At 36.0% G+C, this 13,224-nt stretch overlaps 1 protein-coding gene across 1 annotated transcript in view; it reads right to left on the bottom strand.

The window, feature by feature from the left end:
• Positions 1-13,224, bottom strand: part of LOC145279924 (importin-13-like) — a 121,649-nt gene that overhangs the window by 63,137 nt on the left and 45,288 nt on the right. Inside the window, exons 8-10 of the mRNA XM_080131491.1 lie at positions 8,482-8,554; positions 3,150-3,363; positions 2,197-2,281 (exon numbers count right to left, since the gene is read on the bottom strand). Of these exons, the coding sequence (XP_079987617.1) occupies positions 2,197-2,281; positions 3,150-3,363; positions 8,482-8,554 (372 nt within the window). The remainder of the gene's footprint in view (positions 1-2,196; positions 2,282-3,149; positions 3,364-8,481; positions 8,555-13,224) is intronic.

The raw sequence follows: 13,224 nt of genomic DNA, 5'->3' as shown, positions 1-13,224 counted from the left end.
GTTTTTGAAAATTTTATTTTCATGTTATAAATATGTACTACCACGGCATCTGACATTGCCCAGAGGTTGAGGTGAAGTGTCTAAAACAAAACAGTAACAATTTCTTACATTGCAAGATAAATATAGCAAAAAAAAAATGTAGTTTTATGCAAAGAGAGTAAAAGCAGTAGATGCTCCTCATGAAATTTCAAATACCTCTGATTTTTGTGAAATTTTAATAATAGGTATTAGACATTAATATTAGCAAGGTAATCTAACGTTACCTGGGATTGAATGATAATCAACAAACTTTTCACACTCCCATATTTTTATTGTCATCGAAATCAATGAAATAGCCCATTTTTCAATCAAATCGATCAATTGTCTGCAACAATTGGGGATCCATCCTGATGCATGTGGAGGAAACTTCACACATCTCTCGCAGTGACTAAGTTCATAATCATTGCACTGTAGAGAACCTAATGTTGAGTTTATAAATTATTTTTATATATAATTGCTTGCATTAAAGTTTAAAATGCAAGAATTAAGTATCATACTTCAATTATGCTCTAAACAGAAACATTTATTTCAAACGCACTCTTGTCATATTCAAGAATATACTGTTGATTTTATATGCCTAGTATTACTGGTTATGCTGTGATAATGGCTTGAATTTAAGTTTAGAATGAAAAAGTCAAGTATCATTGTGAAATTGTGCTTTAAAGAGAACATGTTGATTTTATAAATTGGGCTTTTCGGCTTGTGTGGTAATAAAATATCTCAAATGCACACGAGATATTAGGCTGTGTAAGATGTTAACCTGGGGCAAAATCACCTGTTCCTTCTTTTATCGGATTATTTCGATTATTGATACTTATCAAAGACATTCTGACACAAAACATATCTAAGAACACTGCCAGGCACACAAAGTACTTTTGTGTGAAATTTCATAAAAACTAACCTAGGTGTTTTCAAGTGCATAGGAAAAGAACTCACAGACACACAGATAAAGTTCCTTTCATATAATGATAGGATTGTTAAATCTTCAGTTTCTTTTACAAAGTACTTTAGGCATGTAATTAATCTTAAAAACAGTATCTTTCATCTAGCAATTAATGATATAGATATAAAATTTTCAATGATTTTTTTTTAAGTTCAACAGAATGTACATTACATAAAATAAATCCAAGGTAATTTTTTGATTCAATTTAAATTAAATTTTTATACCTTACTTTGTAAAATTTATAAAAGTGCACTTTGAAGATAAATTTCAAATTGAATCTTGTACCTTTATTCTTAAAGCCTATAGTGAACACATTTTGTTTCACAATTTTCATGCCTTGGATGGAATGCTTTCCTAACTTGTATAGATATGACCTTTGATTTGGTAATTCAAATACTTTAGATTTACATTTAATTTGATCCATAGTCATTAGACAACAATTAGGCAAGATTTCCTGAAGTAACATTTTTTTTTAAAACCTCTTAAGCTTAAGCCTTAAATTTTATACATTTTCTAAAATCAAACCCATGTATTGGATTATGATCAAAATTGGAAGAAGAATTCTAGACATAATGTTTGGTAGTATCATATCTTAATTTTAATCTTTGTAAGGGTACATAAAAATGGTGCAAAACTGTTCTGCTTGAGAAAATAATTTTATCCATCTTAGGATCTATATTCTTCTTTGATATAAGAAAAAATGTTATTCTCAGAGTAGGCTATTTAATCAAATGACTGGTATTACAATTCTAGACCAGAGCTCCCAAATTGGATTTCACTACTGAATGCTGTTTTATGTCATTCCCAGGACATCTCAATTTTTTTTTTAATGGGTGTGAAAGGTGATAATGTATGTAAAAACATTATTATAGAGATGGTTTGCTTTTTTCTTTTTTTTTTTTTTCTTAAAAAAATATGTTCATATGTATAACAACAACAGGGAGATTCCAGTAGCTGTGGATAATGATGCAAACTGACAACCCGAGTGTGCCAAGTTCGAATCCAGTTCATTCCACGGAAACACTTTCACATAGGCATGTTGGCAACCTTCATGTGGTCCCTCCTGTAAATACCTGATATCTTTTTAGAAAGAATTCTAACTAAAAAGATATCAGAGAAACGAATGTCAACAATAATAATCATCTGATTCACACAAAACAAATGATGATCAAAAACACCAACAACAAAATCAAAATAATAAACAAATGACTTACGAGTTTTCTTTCTTCAATTAATTTTTTAAGAAGCGGCTGTAAATCCAAAATGTGAGGTGATAGCATCTGCATTGTGTATGGGAATCTGAAAAACGATTCAAATAAGGAATTCAATTAGTTTTTCTTGGATTAATTCAATTTAACCCTTTCACCATATAAAAGTTACATAAAAGTTCTAGTTTAAAATCATAGAATTTACATAGAATAGTCTGTTGTAATTATATGCAGAGAAACTATTTTCTTTCATACTGACTTATACTCTTCCACATGGAGTGATTGATACATGATCTAATCAGAATACTCAGCATGGGAAACACTTCTACTGAATGGTTGGTACACTTTTTTTTTCACAAGTTTTGGATTACTTAGACTTGGGAACTTCCGCATCCTATAATGCACAAGATAGATCAAAAATGATGGTATACATTGACTAAGGCCAGATCCACAGTGTTACTCCAGTTTTTTCCTGTTGCAATCAAATCTCTTTCGATTGTTTTTTCCTGGTTCATATTTGGTTTTCCTCTCCTGTTTCCATCAGAGATCCATTGGAGCACTTGGTTGACAATTATCCCTCGAGTCTATCTTAGAGTTTGTCTGAGCCTGTCTAGATGTCTTTTTTTGCTTGAAATTACATTTTTCTATTTCAAGAATGACTTTACACTTAAGAATAATTTTAAAACATGAACCAGAAAAATTAGAAAGAGAAAAATAAGACAAATATGAAAGAAATGAGAAAAATAAAATAGAAAGAGAAAAAACAAAGGAAAAGCAAAAAAAAAAGAAAAAGAAAAAGAAAAAACAAAGGAAAAGAAAACAAAGGAAAAGAAAACAAAGGAAAAGAAAAAAACAAAGGAAAAGAAGAAAAGAGGAAAATACAAAAAATGGGGGAAAAAATGAAAGGAAAAAACAGAAAAAGAAAAAAAACTGTAAAAGAAAATGTCAGGACATATTACCTATGTGAGTCTGGATGGCTAAATACTACACATAAGACGTCAGCAGCCGATTCATAAAGTTCCGGTTTGTGTAACAACTTAAACGTTTCAACAATAAGCTCTTGGGAGTCATTTAATGGAATGCCAAATTCAACCCAGGAGTTCATACATGTGAGAACTTCGAGTTGTATTTCTGTGGGTGATGTTGAGATCAAACTTTGGAGGAGGGAGATAACTGTAAGAAAAAAAAATTAAGTTTTTTTTTGTTGTTTTTTTTTCATTTTCCCCGATATAAAATATTCTGTTACAAATCAACAGGAAAGCCAGAAAAGTAGAATACTAATAAAGATAGTAAAAGGTGAAAAACAAGATGAGAACAAAAAAAAAAGCGAGAGGGAAAAAATGAGCAAAAAGAAAAATAGGAAAAAAATGGAAATGTAAAAAGATCAGTGAATTAAAAACCTTTGACCTTGGGTTTACTTTCGATAGCTTTGTAATTCTTGCTTACTTTATTTTGTCTTAATTCTTACATTCTATGAGCTATGTTTCTGACAAAGGGGGAAGTATTACTGTTTTCTGGGTCAGAATCTATGTATAAAAAAGTTAATTGTTTTTGACCATGAAGTAACATTTTTTTTAGCTTCTCAAATCAGGTAATTTAATCCATTCTTATCTGGAACGATTTTCATTAAAAAAATAAATAAAATCAGATGAAAAAAGAGCAAAAAGTAAAAAAAAAAAAGAAAAAAAAAAAAGAAAAAAAGGAAGGGGGGGGGGATGAAAAAAATGTATTATTTGTATTGTAAATGTCATAACTATCTGGGAGTAATATCTAGCAATCTCATATATCCAATAGTGTTAATAAGGAGCTTTACATGTCACATATCCTAAGCTAACAAATTCCTCATGAATGGCATTTGTTGACTAGGCTTTACAAGGCAATAATTCGTTCCTACTTGGAATACGGGTCTCTAGTGTTCGTCTGAATTGGCAAGGTATTCTCTGATTCTCTTGAGCGTCTACATTGTTGTGCTATCAGATATATATTACATATTTCCTGTCGTAACCCTGTTCCCTCTGCAGTATATGATCTGCTTGGATTAGATCTGCTGTCTATTCACAGGAATGTAATAACTGCTTCTGTTGCTTACAGATTATTTCATAGTTTTTGCTCCACTGCAATGCCTAAATAGCCTCCTGTGCTGCGGCATAACATACCAAACCTGCAACGATATACATTCACATTAGACCCTCTGCATAATGACACTGGTGTTTGCTCAGAGATGTACCAGCAATTTCCTTTTGCATTGTATTCTGCAGTCCTGAATGTGCTGCTTCAGAATTGTGTGAATGAACATATACCATTGTCACATTTTCGGAGTTCTGTATTGACTAACTATTGTGATATTCCTAATTAGTCTTTGTCTACAGATTGAATTTGTTTGAAATCACGTAGAGATAACATTGGATTTTTCGGAAAATTTATATCCACCCCGCTTGCAAAAAACTGCCCAGTTGACCATCATAGAATTAATTGAATTGGCTAATTCTTAGATATTTTTAATCCGAGAGACTGATCTTTCAAACGATATCAATTTGATGGTAGTCCAGTGACACTAAAAAAAAGTTTTTAGTGGACATACGAACACACAGACGTTTGAGATCTATATATTAGACTAGCAGGGCTACCCAGTGTTGCTCGGGACCGTATAAAACAATGAAAAAAATGAAGTTACTTTTGAACATACCTTAGAATAGAGGAATTTTTTATGTCTATGTATCATTTGCTATCTCGAGCAAAGGAATATTTTACCTACCCTGTCTATTGCTAAGGATTTTATGAGCGTGGCTTAATAAATGAAAACAAAAAAAATATTCAGACTATTCTTCTCATCTTGATTGTTATCGGCAAAATGTTTCGACTGATGTAACCTCCAACCTTCTTCAGGTGTGTCTTGTTATACTCTGGAATCTGGACAGACTTTTAAATGGAACCTTTAATTTGTGCAGATAATATGTTTGTGTTCAATCATCCATAACCGGTAGAAGTCTTAAACAATTAGCAATTGTATTCTTTTTATACCCCACCTAGGGATTGAACCTTTAACTTACAGAAGAGTGCCACTTTAAAAAAAAAAAAAAAAAAAATTTTTATTACATTTTCACCCCAAAACATGCACAGCACCACTTTGATGTACGGGGCTACTATCAGGGACAATTTGCAGGGATACTATGTAGGGAGTTGAGCAGCAAGATGTCTGTTCACATTACATTTGAACTTCTGCATGTCAGTAGAGTTAGGGAAACAGGAACCCAGAAGGGAGTTCCAAAGTCTAGCAGTTCTGAAGAAGAAACTATTAGAGTAGAAAGCTTTCTTACATCTAGGGATCTCTGAGTAAGGGTGGAACTTTGCTGCTCATTGGGTTTGTCGGGAGTATTTACGTCGAGGGGTACAAGGGTTTGTAATTTGTTGGAGCATCCACCATTAAAATACTTGTAAAACAGGCAAAGGGATGCAACATTTCATTGGTGGAACAGAGGAAGCTTAGATGACAGTTCAGGACCTATCAGGTTGGCGACTCTCTTTTGAACCTTGTCCAGGAGTAAGGGACTAGCAGCAGATGCACCAGCCCAAATGTGACAACAATACTCCATACATGGGTGAATGTAGAGGTACAGGATACTTTCAGGCATAAGTAACTTTCTAGTACGGTAGAGAGAACCCATTTTCTTAGCAGCAGACTTGGCAATGCTCTCGTTGTATCCGTTCCAACTCATGTTCCCTGTAAATGTTAAGCCGAGGAGTTTGAACAAAGTACTTTCAAGTAATGTAGCTTAAGCCATAGCTATTGGTGGTTGAGATGGTTTCTTGTAATTATATATACTTATAACTGAATTTTACCTAATACTTTATTTATTATGCCACAGGTCTTTTTGGGTTCAGTCCTCAGTACAAGGTATACAAAGAATACAATTGCAAATTACTTAAGACTTCTACCCAATCATGATTGACTAAACAAGAGCAAGCTACCCCCATTGATTAAATAAAAGGGTTTCGTTCAAAATTCTGTGCAGATTCCCAGAGTTTCACTATGAAGAAGGTTGGAGGTTACATCAGGCAAAATATTGTGCAAATAACACTCAAAATGAGAACAGTAGTCCAAATAATCCAAATAATTAATCCTTATCTCAAAAATTCAAAAATAAAAACGAAAACATATGCAGGGTAGATGGTTTCCCTTTTACCTCCATATGTGATAAATACTAGCCTGACCATAGAAAATCGTTTTTTTTTTTTTGTTTTTTTTTTTAAATAACTTTAAACCACAAATTTAAAAGTATCAACGTTAGTGAAGCTTAACCATGTCCTTTTTACAAATGATTAAGATTTACTGAAGAAAACTTAACAGGGCTCTATGGACAAACTTATCTTTAGTTGACCTTTGACAACTAAATATTTTCGTTTACTAGCCAAATAAAAAAGTTACTAGCCAAACGCACATGATGTCTTAGTTCTGTGACGAGTATGTACATCATAAAAGATTTTTCTGTGTTTTTTTTTTTAATGAGTGTAATTCTAAATATACAACAAATTTTATGTTGATACTTGAAGGTATAAACATTCTAATTTCTTCAGATATTTTTTTTTAAACAGCCTTTTGTTAAAAAAAAAAAAAAAGAAACGTATATTGTTCTATTAAACTTTTATTGTTGAAATAATTTAACTTTGTTCGTTTTATTAAAAAAAAAAAAAAATTGAAAAAGATATTTTTCACTCAGAAGTGAGCTTTGGAAAATTGTCAGTGAAAGAAATACAATCACCAAAAGATAAGTGTTTCATTATTTTTAGTCGCCACTTTGAAAAAATCACTTGCAAATGCGACTGTTTCACTCGCAATGTAGAGTCCTGCTTAAGCATGACAAAATAAAAAATTTTTTAAAAACTCAGAAATATGAGAATACATCTAACAAAAAAAAAAAAAAAAAAAAGTAATAAAGAAAATGTAAATGAGAAAAAAATCTCTGGGTTTTCCTTATAAAACATTCACAGCAAGAACTCGTCTTATTACCACCATTGCAAAGTTTTTTTGTCATGATATCATACTCCCAGTCATTTTCCTACTCTTTTTTGGAGAGTGGGGGGGAGTGTTAATCAGCCTTGCAGAAATATGCGAATGGAGGGAGCCCATATCTGCGAGCAAGTCATATTCATGGAAAAGAAATTATATTTTATATCAAATGCAAAAATTAATGTTGTCATCAAATAAATAAACAAAAATTTTATTCTAGATAAAACAGCATTATACCAAGTGGTCTAAATTTCCATGAACAGAGTTTGTTTCAAGAAATTCCTATCTTTGGAACATATTGTTGTTAGTTTACTTTTCACATAACTCCAATCACAGAAACAAGGTCATTTATCCAAACCTCCATCTTTGTTTTCTTAGTCAATAAGCAACAACAACAAGCAAGGGAAATCACTCTAAGAATCCAACACAAAGAACAGAACTCTTAGTTTAATATGATAGAAGAAAGTACATGTTGCCATAAAACTGCTTCCATGAGAGATACAATACCATCATCTTCAGGTCTAATTTCTTATCACATCTTTTTATAAACCGTCCTCATAAGTCATCAAATTTTACTCATTCAATAAACTTTTTAAATACTCTTATAATATTCAACGCACAATCTATCCATCTCATCTTGTAATGGTTTGTAATTTTAAGTGGCAACTCATTATTAAATTAAATTTTTTTAAAAAAAACAATGATTCACAAAATGTTTTCAATAGCCAGGGGAACTCTTCTTCATGGAATGGGTAGTGATTAATCTTTTTCTGTTCTCTTTTATCTATTCTTCTATATTATAAAGTCATCTTGATTTTCCCCTGCATCAACAGTTTCAATAGGAAAATAAATGAACACTTCCTAAGCAAATCTTTCACAATCAATACATACAGTATTTTTCATGCCATGTTTCATGAAACTACCTCTGCAAAACATTCACAGCAAACACTCACTACAACTACTGTTAACAATTTCTCCTACTCTTTGCCTCCATCTAAACACAAATTCTATTAAAATAGTTTCTTTTCTAGAACTACCCACCTGTGGTATTCTGTACCGTGGGCCTGCTTTTCAGCTGATTACAACATGGTCGTCTTCAAATTCAATGTAAACAAATTCTTAAATAATAAAATTCTACTCAATTTCCACCACTACTGATCACCATGCATGCTGTTGTCTCACTGACCACCTCACACTCATTAACCCTTATCTTCGAGTGGCATTAAGGCCTTGATAAGTGGTGGCTACCTTATAATAAACATAATAAAAATGGAAGAACTCACCATCTTTAATCGCTGTTGTTAAACTATTTTTAATCACACCCCTTCGGTACTGGATGAAAGAAACACTGAAAAACTAAAAAAAAAACAAAAACAATATAAAGAAGTCAGTTGGTTTTATCAAAAATTACAGTCAAAAACTGACTCAAAGTTTGAGGTGAACAAAGAAAAATGAGTGTTTAATCCAAATGAAATCACAAACAATTTTTGCATTCATTCAAATTATTACATCATTATTACTTATTAAGTTCTATTCAAATTTAAATTCTCTGAAATTTAATATCAGTCATGAGTTATCTATAATATAAAGCTGTGTGTGTGTGTGTGTGTGTGTGTGTGTGTGTGTGTGTGTGTGTGTGTGTGTGTGTCTGGTCACGGATAGGCTCCTATATGGTTGACTATTTTAAAAAACTGATTACATATAATAATAGAAGATGTATCGAGAAACAGGAATGGGTATGTTTGATCTGACAGAACAGTGGTTCATTAAAATTGTGGGGTCTGCATTCGTGCCTGGTCAACAAAGTATGGAAATAAAAAATTTTTAAAAAAATGTTTACAAGTGTTTTTGATATAGATGTACACAAGAATACTTTGATAAGTATGTTTTAACTTAAATAGGGATGGTATAATAAAATTGTGGGGTCTGTGTTTGCGCCTGGCCTCCATAGAATGGAAATAGGCACAAACTTTAATAAAGACTTTTCATATCTATCTGCATAAGTATACTTTGATAATTATGTTTCAGTTTGAAGAAATATGGTATAATAAAATTATATGGTGTTCGTTCGCGCCTGACCTCCATAGAATGGAAATATGTCACAAAGTTTAACAAGGTTTTTTAATATAGATCCACAGAATATTGTGAACAGGTATGGTATAATAAATTATGGGATTTATCTATTATTTTTACTTTCATCATATTTTGCTTTGGTTTTGATACCCCCAAATTCGAAGCTATCTCATTACAACCCTTCCTTTTCATAACCTATCATACTTTCATAAATCAGAGTCCATTTTCTGTATGCTGTTTTTGAACCCAATCAACAATGGGTACTTTTGCTAGTATATATATATATGATGGGGGTGTGGCATGACCAGCTGATTGATAGGATCAGACCTCTTGAATCACACATCTAATCCAAGTTCCCCTTCCTCGTTTTGATTTTTTTTTTTGGTCAGAATTAGAAAAGTTTTCTATATTATAAGTCGTCTGGGTCTAACTACATAATTTTTGCAAATAAGCTGTAGCAAAGTACATTATTTTAGTGTTAATAACATAGTACAACAATACCAAACAAAATTTGGTTAGTCAGAATCAAAGTTTAATATGTCAGCTTAAATGCTACTTAGGACCAACTTTTTAAGTCTCACAAGATAATATCATATGTTAGAAGATAACTGTTGGATGAAAGCAAATTAATCTAGAGAGGAAATATGGAAAGTAATTCTTGCCATTACCTTGCTTCAAATTCTCCAATCAAAGATATTTGGAGAAGAGTTACATCCCTTGCATTCATTTTCAAACGGGCAGATTTCAATGGTGTGCATCGCACAGCAGTCTCAATTAATGTCCTTGTTATAAAAGTAAATTCTTCTTTCACTCATATATATATTATATATTGATACATATTGTGGATCTATACCTAAAATTTTTCATCCAAATTCATTTTTATATATTCATTCTATATTTCACAATATAACTTCAATAATCAACACCATCACATCAGTTAGTAAGAATAAAAGTTTAAACTCTACATACTTTCAGAGAATTAAAGAAATATCTGTTAACAACATAAAATCAAGTGAAAATACATAGCACATCATTACTTACAGGGAACACAGAACACAAGTGTTAAAATTTGGAGACCAAGCAAAGCATCTTTATAGAGTTGTATAGTATGATATGGTATAAAAATTTTATCAATTTTTATTTATTGCGGACTATTCATCTTTTTTTAGTTGTTGTTTCACGACGTTTTGACCAACTATTCCTCCGGCCTTTGTTAGGTGGTAACTGCGACGGGATAGGAACTCCGAATCTCCTAACTGCATTCTCAGCAATTACTGCCTTCCGTAGTTGTTGTCGTCTCACCAAGTTTTGGCCAAGTAAGCCTCTGGTCGGCTTTGGGTAAGATTGAAACCGCTATCTTCAGACAATTCTCACCTGGAACTTTACTTGGCCAAAACGTGGTAAGACAGCAACAACTATAGAAGTCAGTAATTGCTGAGAATGCAGTTAGGAGATTCGGAGTTCCTATCTCGTCGCAGTTATCACCTGACGAAGGCCAGAGGAATAGTTGGCGGAAACATTGTGAAACAACAACTAAGAAAGATGAGGATAATAGTCCGCAATAAATAAATTAATAAATAATACTCATCTCAATAATGAATTTTAATTAAATAACTGTGAGACTAACCGTAGCCCTCGGCGCAAGAGGGTCCGTGTGTGCCTGGCGTGTGGGGTGGTGGCTGATCCTGTGGTCGGGGCAGCGGACGAAAGAGTTTCAAGATGGCGCCTGCCTGCTTTTATTAGAGACGGAATCTCGCAGGATCGCGCGAGATCTCGCGGGGATGCAAATTAGCTAGGCCATCTTGAGGAATAAAAATCGGTCCATTGGAGGTGCGAGGCAGTCGGGTTCTGACGTTCGTGGCGATCAGTACAGTGACCGTTGGGTTCCGTTTCTATTCGTGCAGTCAGCTGAGCTTTGTTAGTTACCTTCGCGCCGTGGCTGTCATTGGTTGTTGGTTCGCTGTGTGTTGCCGTGGTTCTTCAGTGAAACGCTTCGTCGCCCACGACGAGACTCCCCGTCTCCTACACAAGATACTCATACAAGCTATTTCGACGCCCCCCCACTCCGAACTTGGTTTTCTTTTTTTCAATGGCAGATAGGTTCGATCTAAAGTTGATACCGGAATTCGACGGATCCGACCCGGTACTCAGCTGGGTTGAGAAGGTCGAGTTACATTGTCAGTTGTCCGGCGTGAAAAATGTAGAGCGCGTGATTCCTCTGCGGCTGACCGGCGGGGCCTTCGCTTTATATCAGCAACTCAGCGCTGAGGAGAAGTGTGACTACTCGAGTATCAAGGCGGCGTTGTACAGGGCGTTCGCCACTAACCCCGCCACTGCATGGGAGCAGTTTGAGACGAGGTCTATACGCTTGGGCGAAACTGTGGACGTGTATCTCGCCGAACTTAAGAAGCTGACGGTGTTGTTCGGCGGTCTTCCCGAGAGGGCCCTAGCCTACAAATTCCTGTCAGGACTCCCCGCTGGAGCAAAGCAGCTCCTGCGAGCAACATCTACCATATCCTCACTACCGCTGAATGACCTAGTGGACAGAGCCAGGACAATAATGAAGGATGACTCGACGGTGCAGGAACCGGTAGTCGCCGTCGCACAGGCCCCACCAAGTGGCGAAGGACCGTCTCAGGGACCCAGCCCGCAAGGTGATGTCATCTGCTATAGATGCAACGGGCGGGGCCACATGGCAAGAAATTGTAGAAGGCGGTTGACGGCTGTTCGCTGCTACCGCTGTAACAAGACTGGGCACATGGCTCGAGACTGTGCGGGAAACGGGGACGGGGACAAGGTGCCAGTGCCGACCTCTTCCCCGAACAGAAAATAAACAAGGCGCTCCCTGTCATTCAGGTCCGAGTTAATGACACGTTATGTTCAGCCCTCCTTGATTCCGGTTGCTCCCGCACCATAGTATGTGCGGACTTCTGTCGGGCGTGGAAAAAGAAGAACGTCAGGATAACTACCATTACTGGAAAAATACGAATGTGTTGCGGCGTGGGTGTGGTACACATTCGCACAAGAACTGGGAACTCGGCCAACGTCGAAGCGCTGGTGACACGCGAAAAGCCGCTGAGTTTCGACCTGTTGCTAGGCTACGATGCCATCAAAGCCCTGGGCGGCGTGCGCATTACGCGCGCTGGCGTTGTAGAGTTTCAGGATAGACCCCCGGTGTGCGCAGCACAAAGAGTCGACCAGCCGGACTTCAGTGCGGAATTCGACAACCAACAGAAGGCGTGGACCGCCACTTGGAGGTGGTCAGAAGACAAGGAACCGGCCAAACTACAAAACAAAGTGGCAGAGTACCGTATGCCCGACCAGATAAGGCCTGCATACGAAAGCGAGCTCCGTGAATGGATTAAGAACGGTTGGCTGATTCCATACCCCTACGACAAACTTGGACCCCCCAAGGGCCTGATACCGCTGATGGCAGTTGCCCAACCTAACAAGTCAAAGGTGAGGCCGGTAATGGACTACCGTGAGTTGAATGCGCATGTTGATGCGTTCACAGCGGACGCCGACGTCTGTGCCAGCAAGCTGCGAGAGTGCAGGGGTCCAATGTGTCCCTATTGGACTTGAGAAAAGCATACTTGCAGGTCCGGATCGGCGAGGCGATGTGGCCTTTCCAGACAGTGATGTTTTCCGGGAAGAGATACTGTCTTACGCGACTCGGATTTAGGTTAAACGTAGCACCCCAGATAATGAAGGCTATCGTCAATGCCGTGTTGTCACAAGAAGAATGGATCAGAAAGGGAACATCGGCGTATATTGACGATATATACGTGAACGAAGATATCGTGTCATCTTCGCGCGTAAGATCCAAACTTGCCGAGTTTGGTCTAAACTGCAAGGACTCTGAGCGGCTTGAGGATGCCGCCCGCGTATTGGGCTTGAGCGTTCAAGAGGAGCGAGGGATCCTGAAGTGGAGGCGTGGAACCGCAGTTCCCGAC

This window comes from Euprymna scolopes, chromosome 7, assembly GCF_053919585.1.
Source record: "Euprymna scolopes isolate OS-2025 chromosome 7, ASM5391958v1, whole genome shotgun sequence".
Classification (NCBI taxonomy): Eukaryota; Metazoa; Mollusca; class Cephalopoda; order Sepiida; family Sepiolidae; genus Euprymna; species Euprymna scolopes.
The sequence above is the reverse complement of the archived record's forward strand: the minus strand, read 5'-3'. Positions and strand labels throughout refer to the sequence as shown.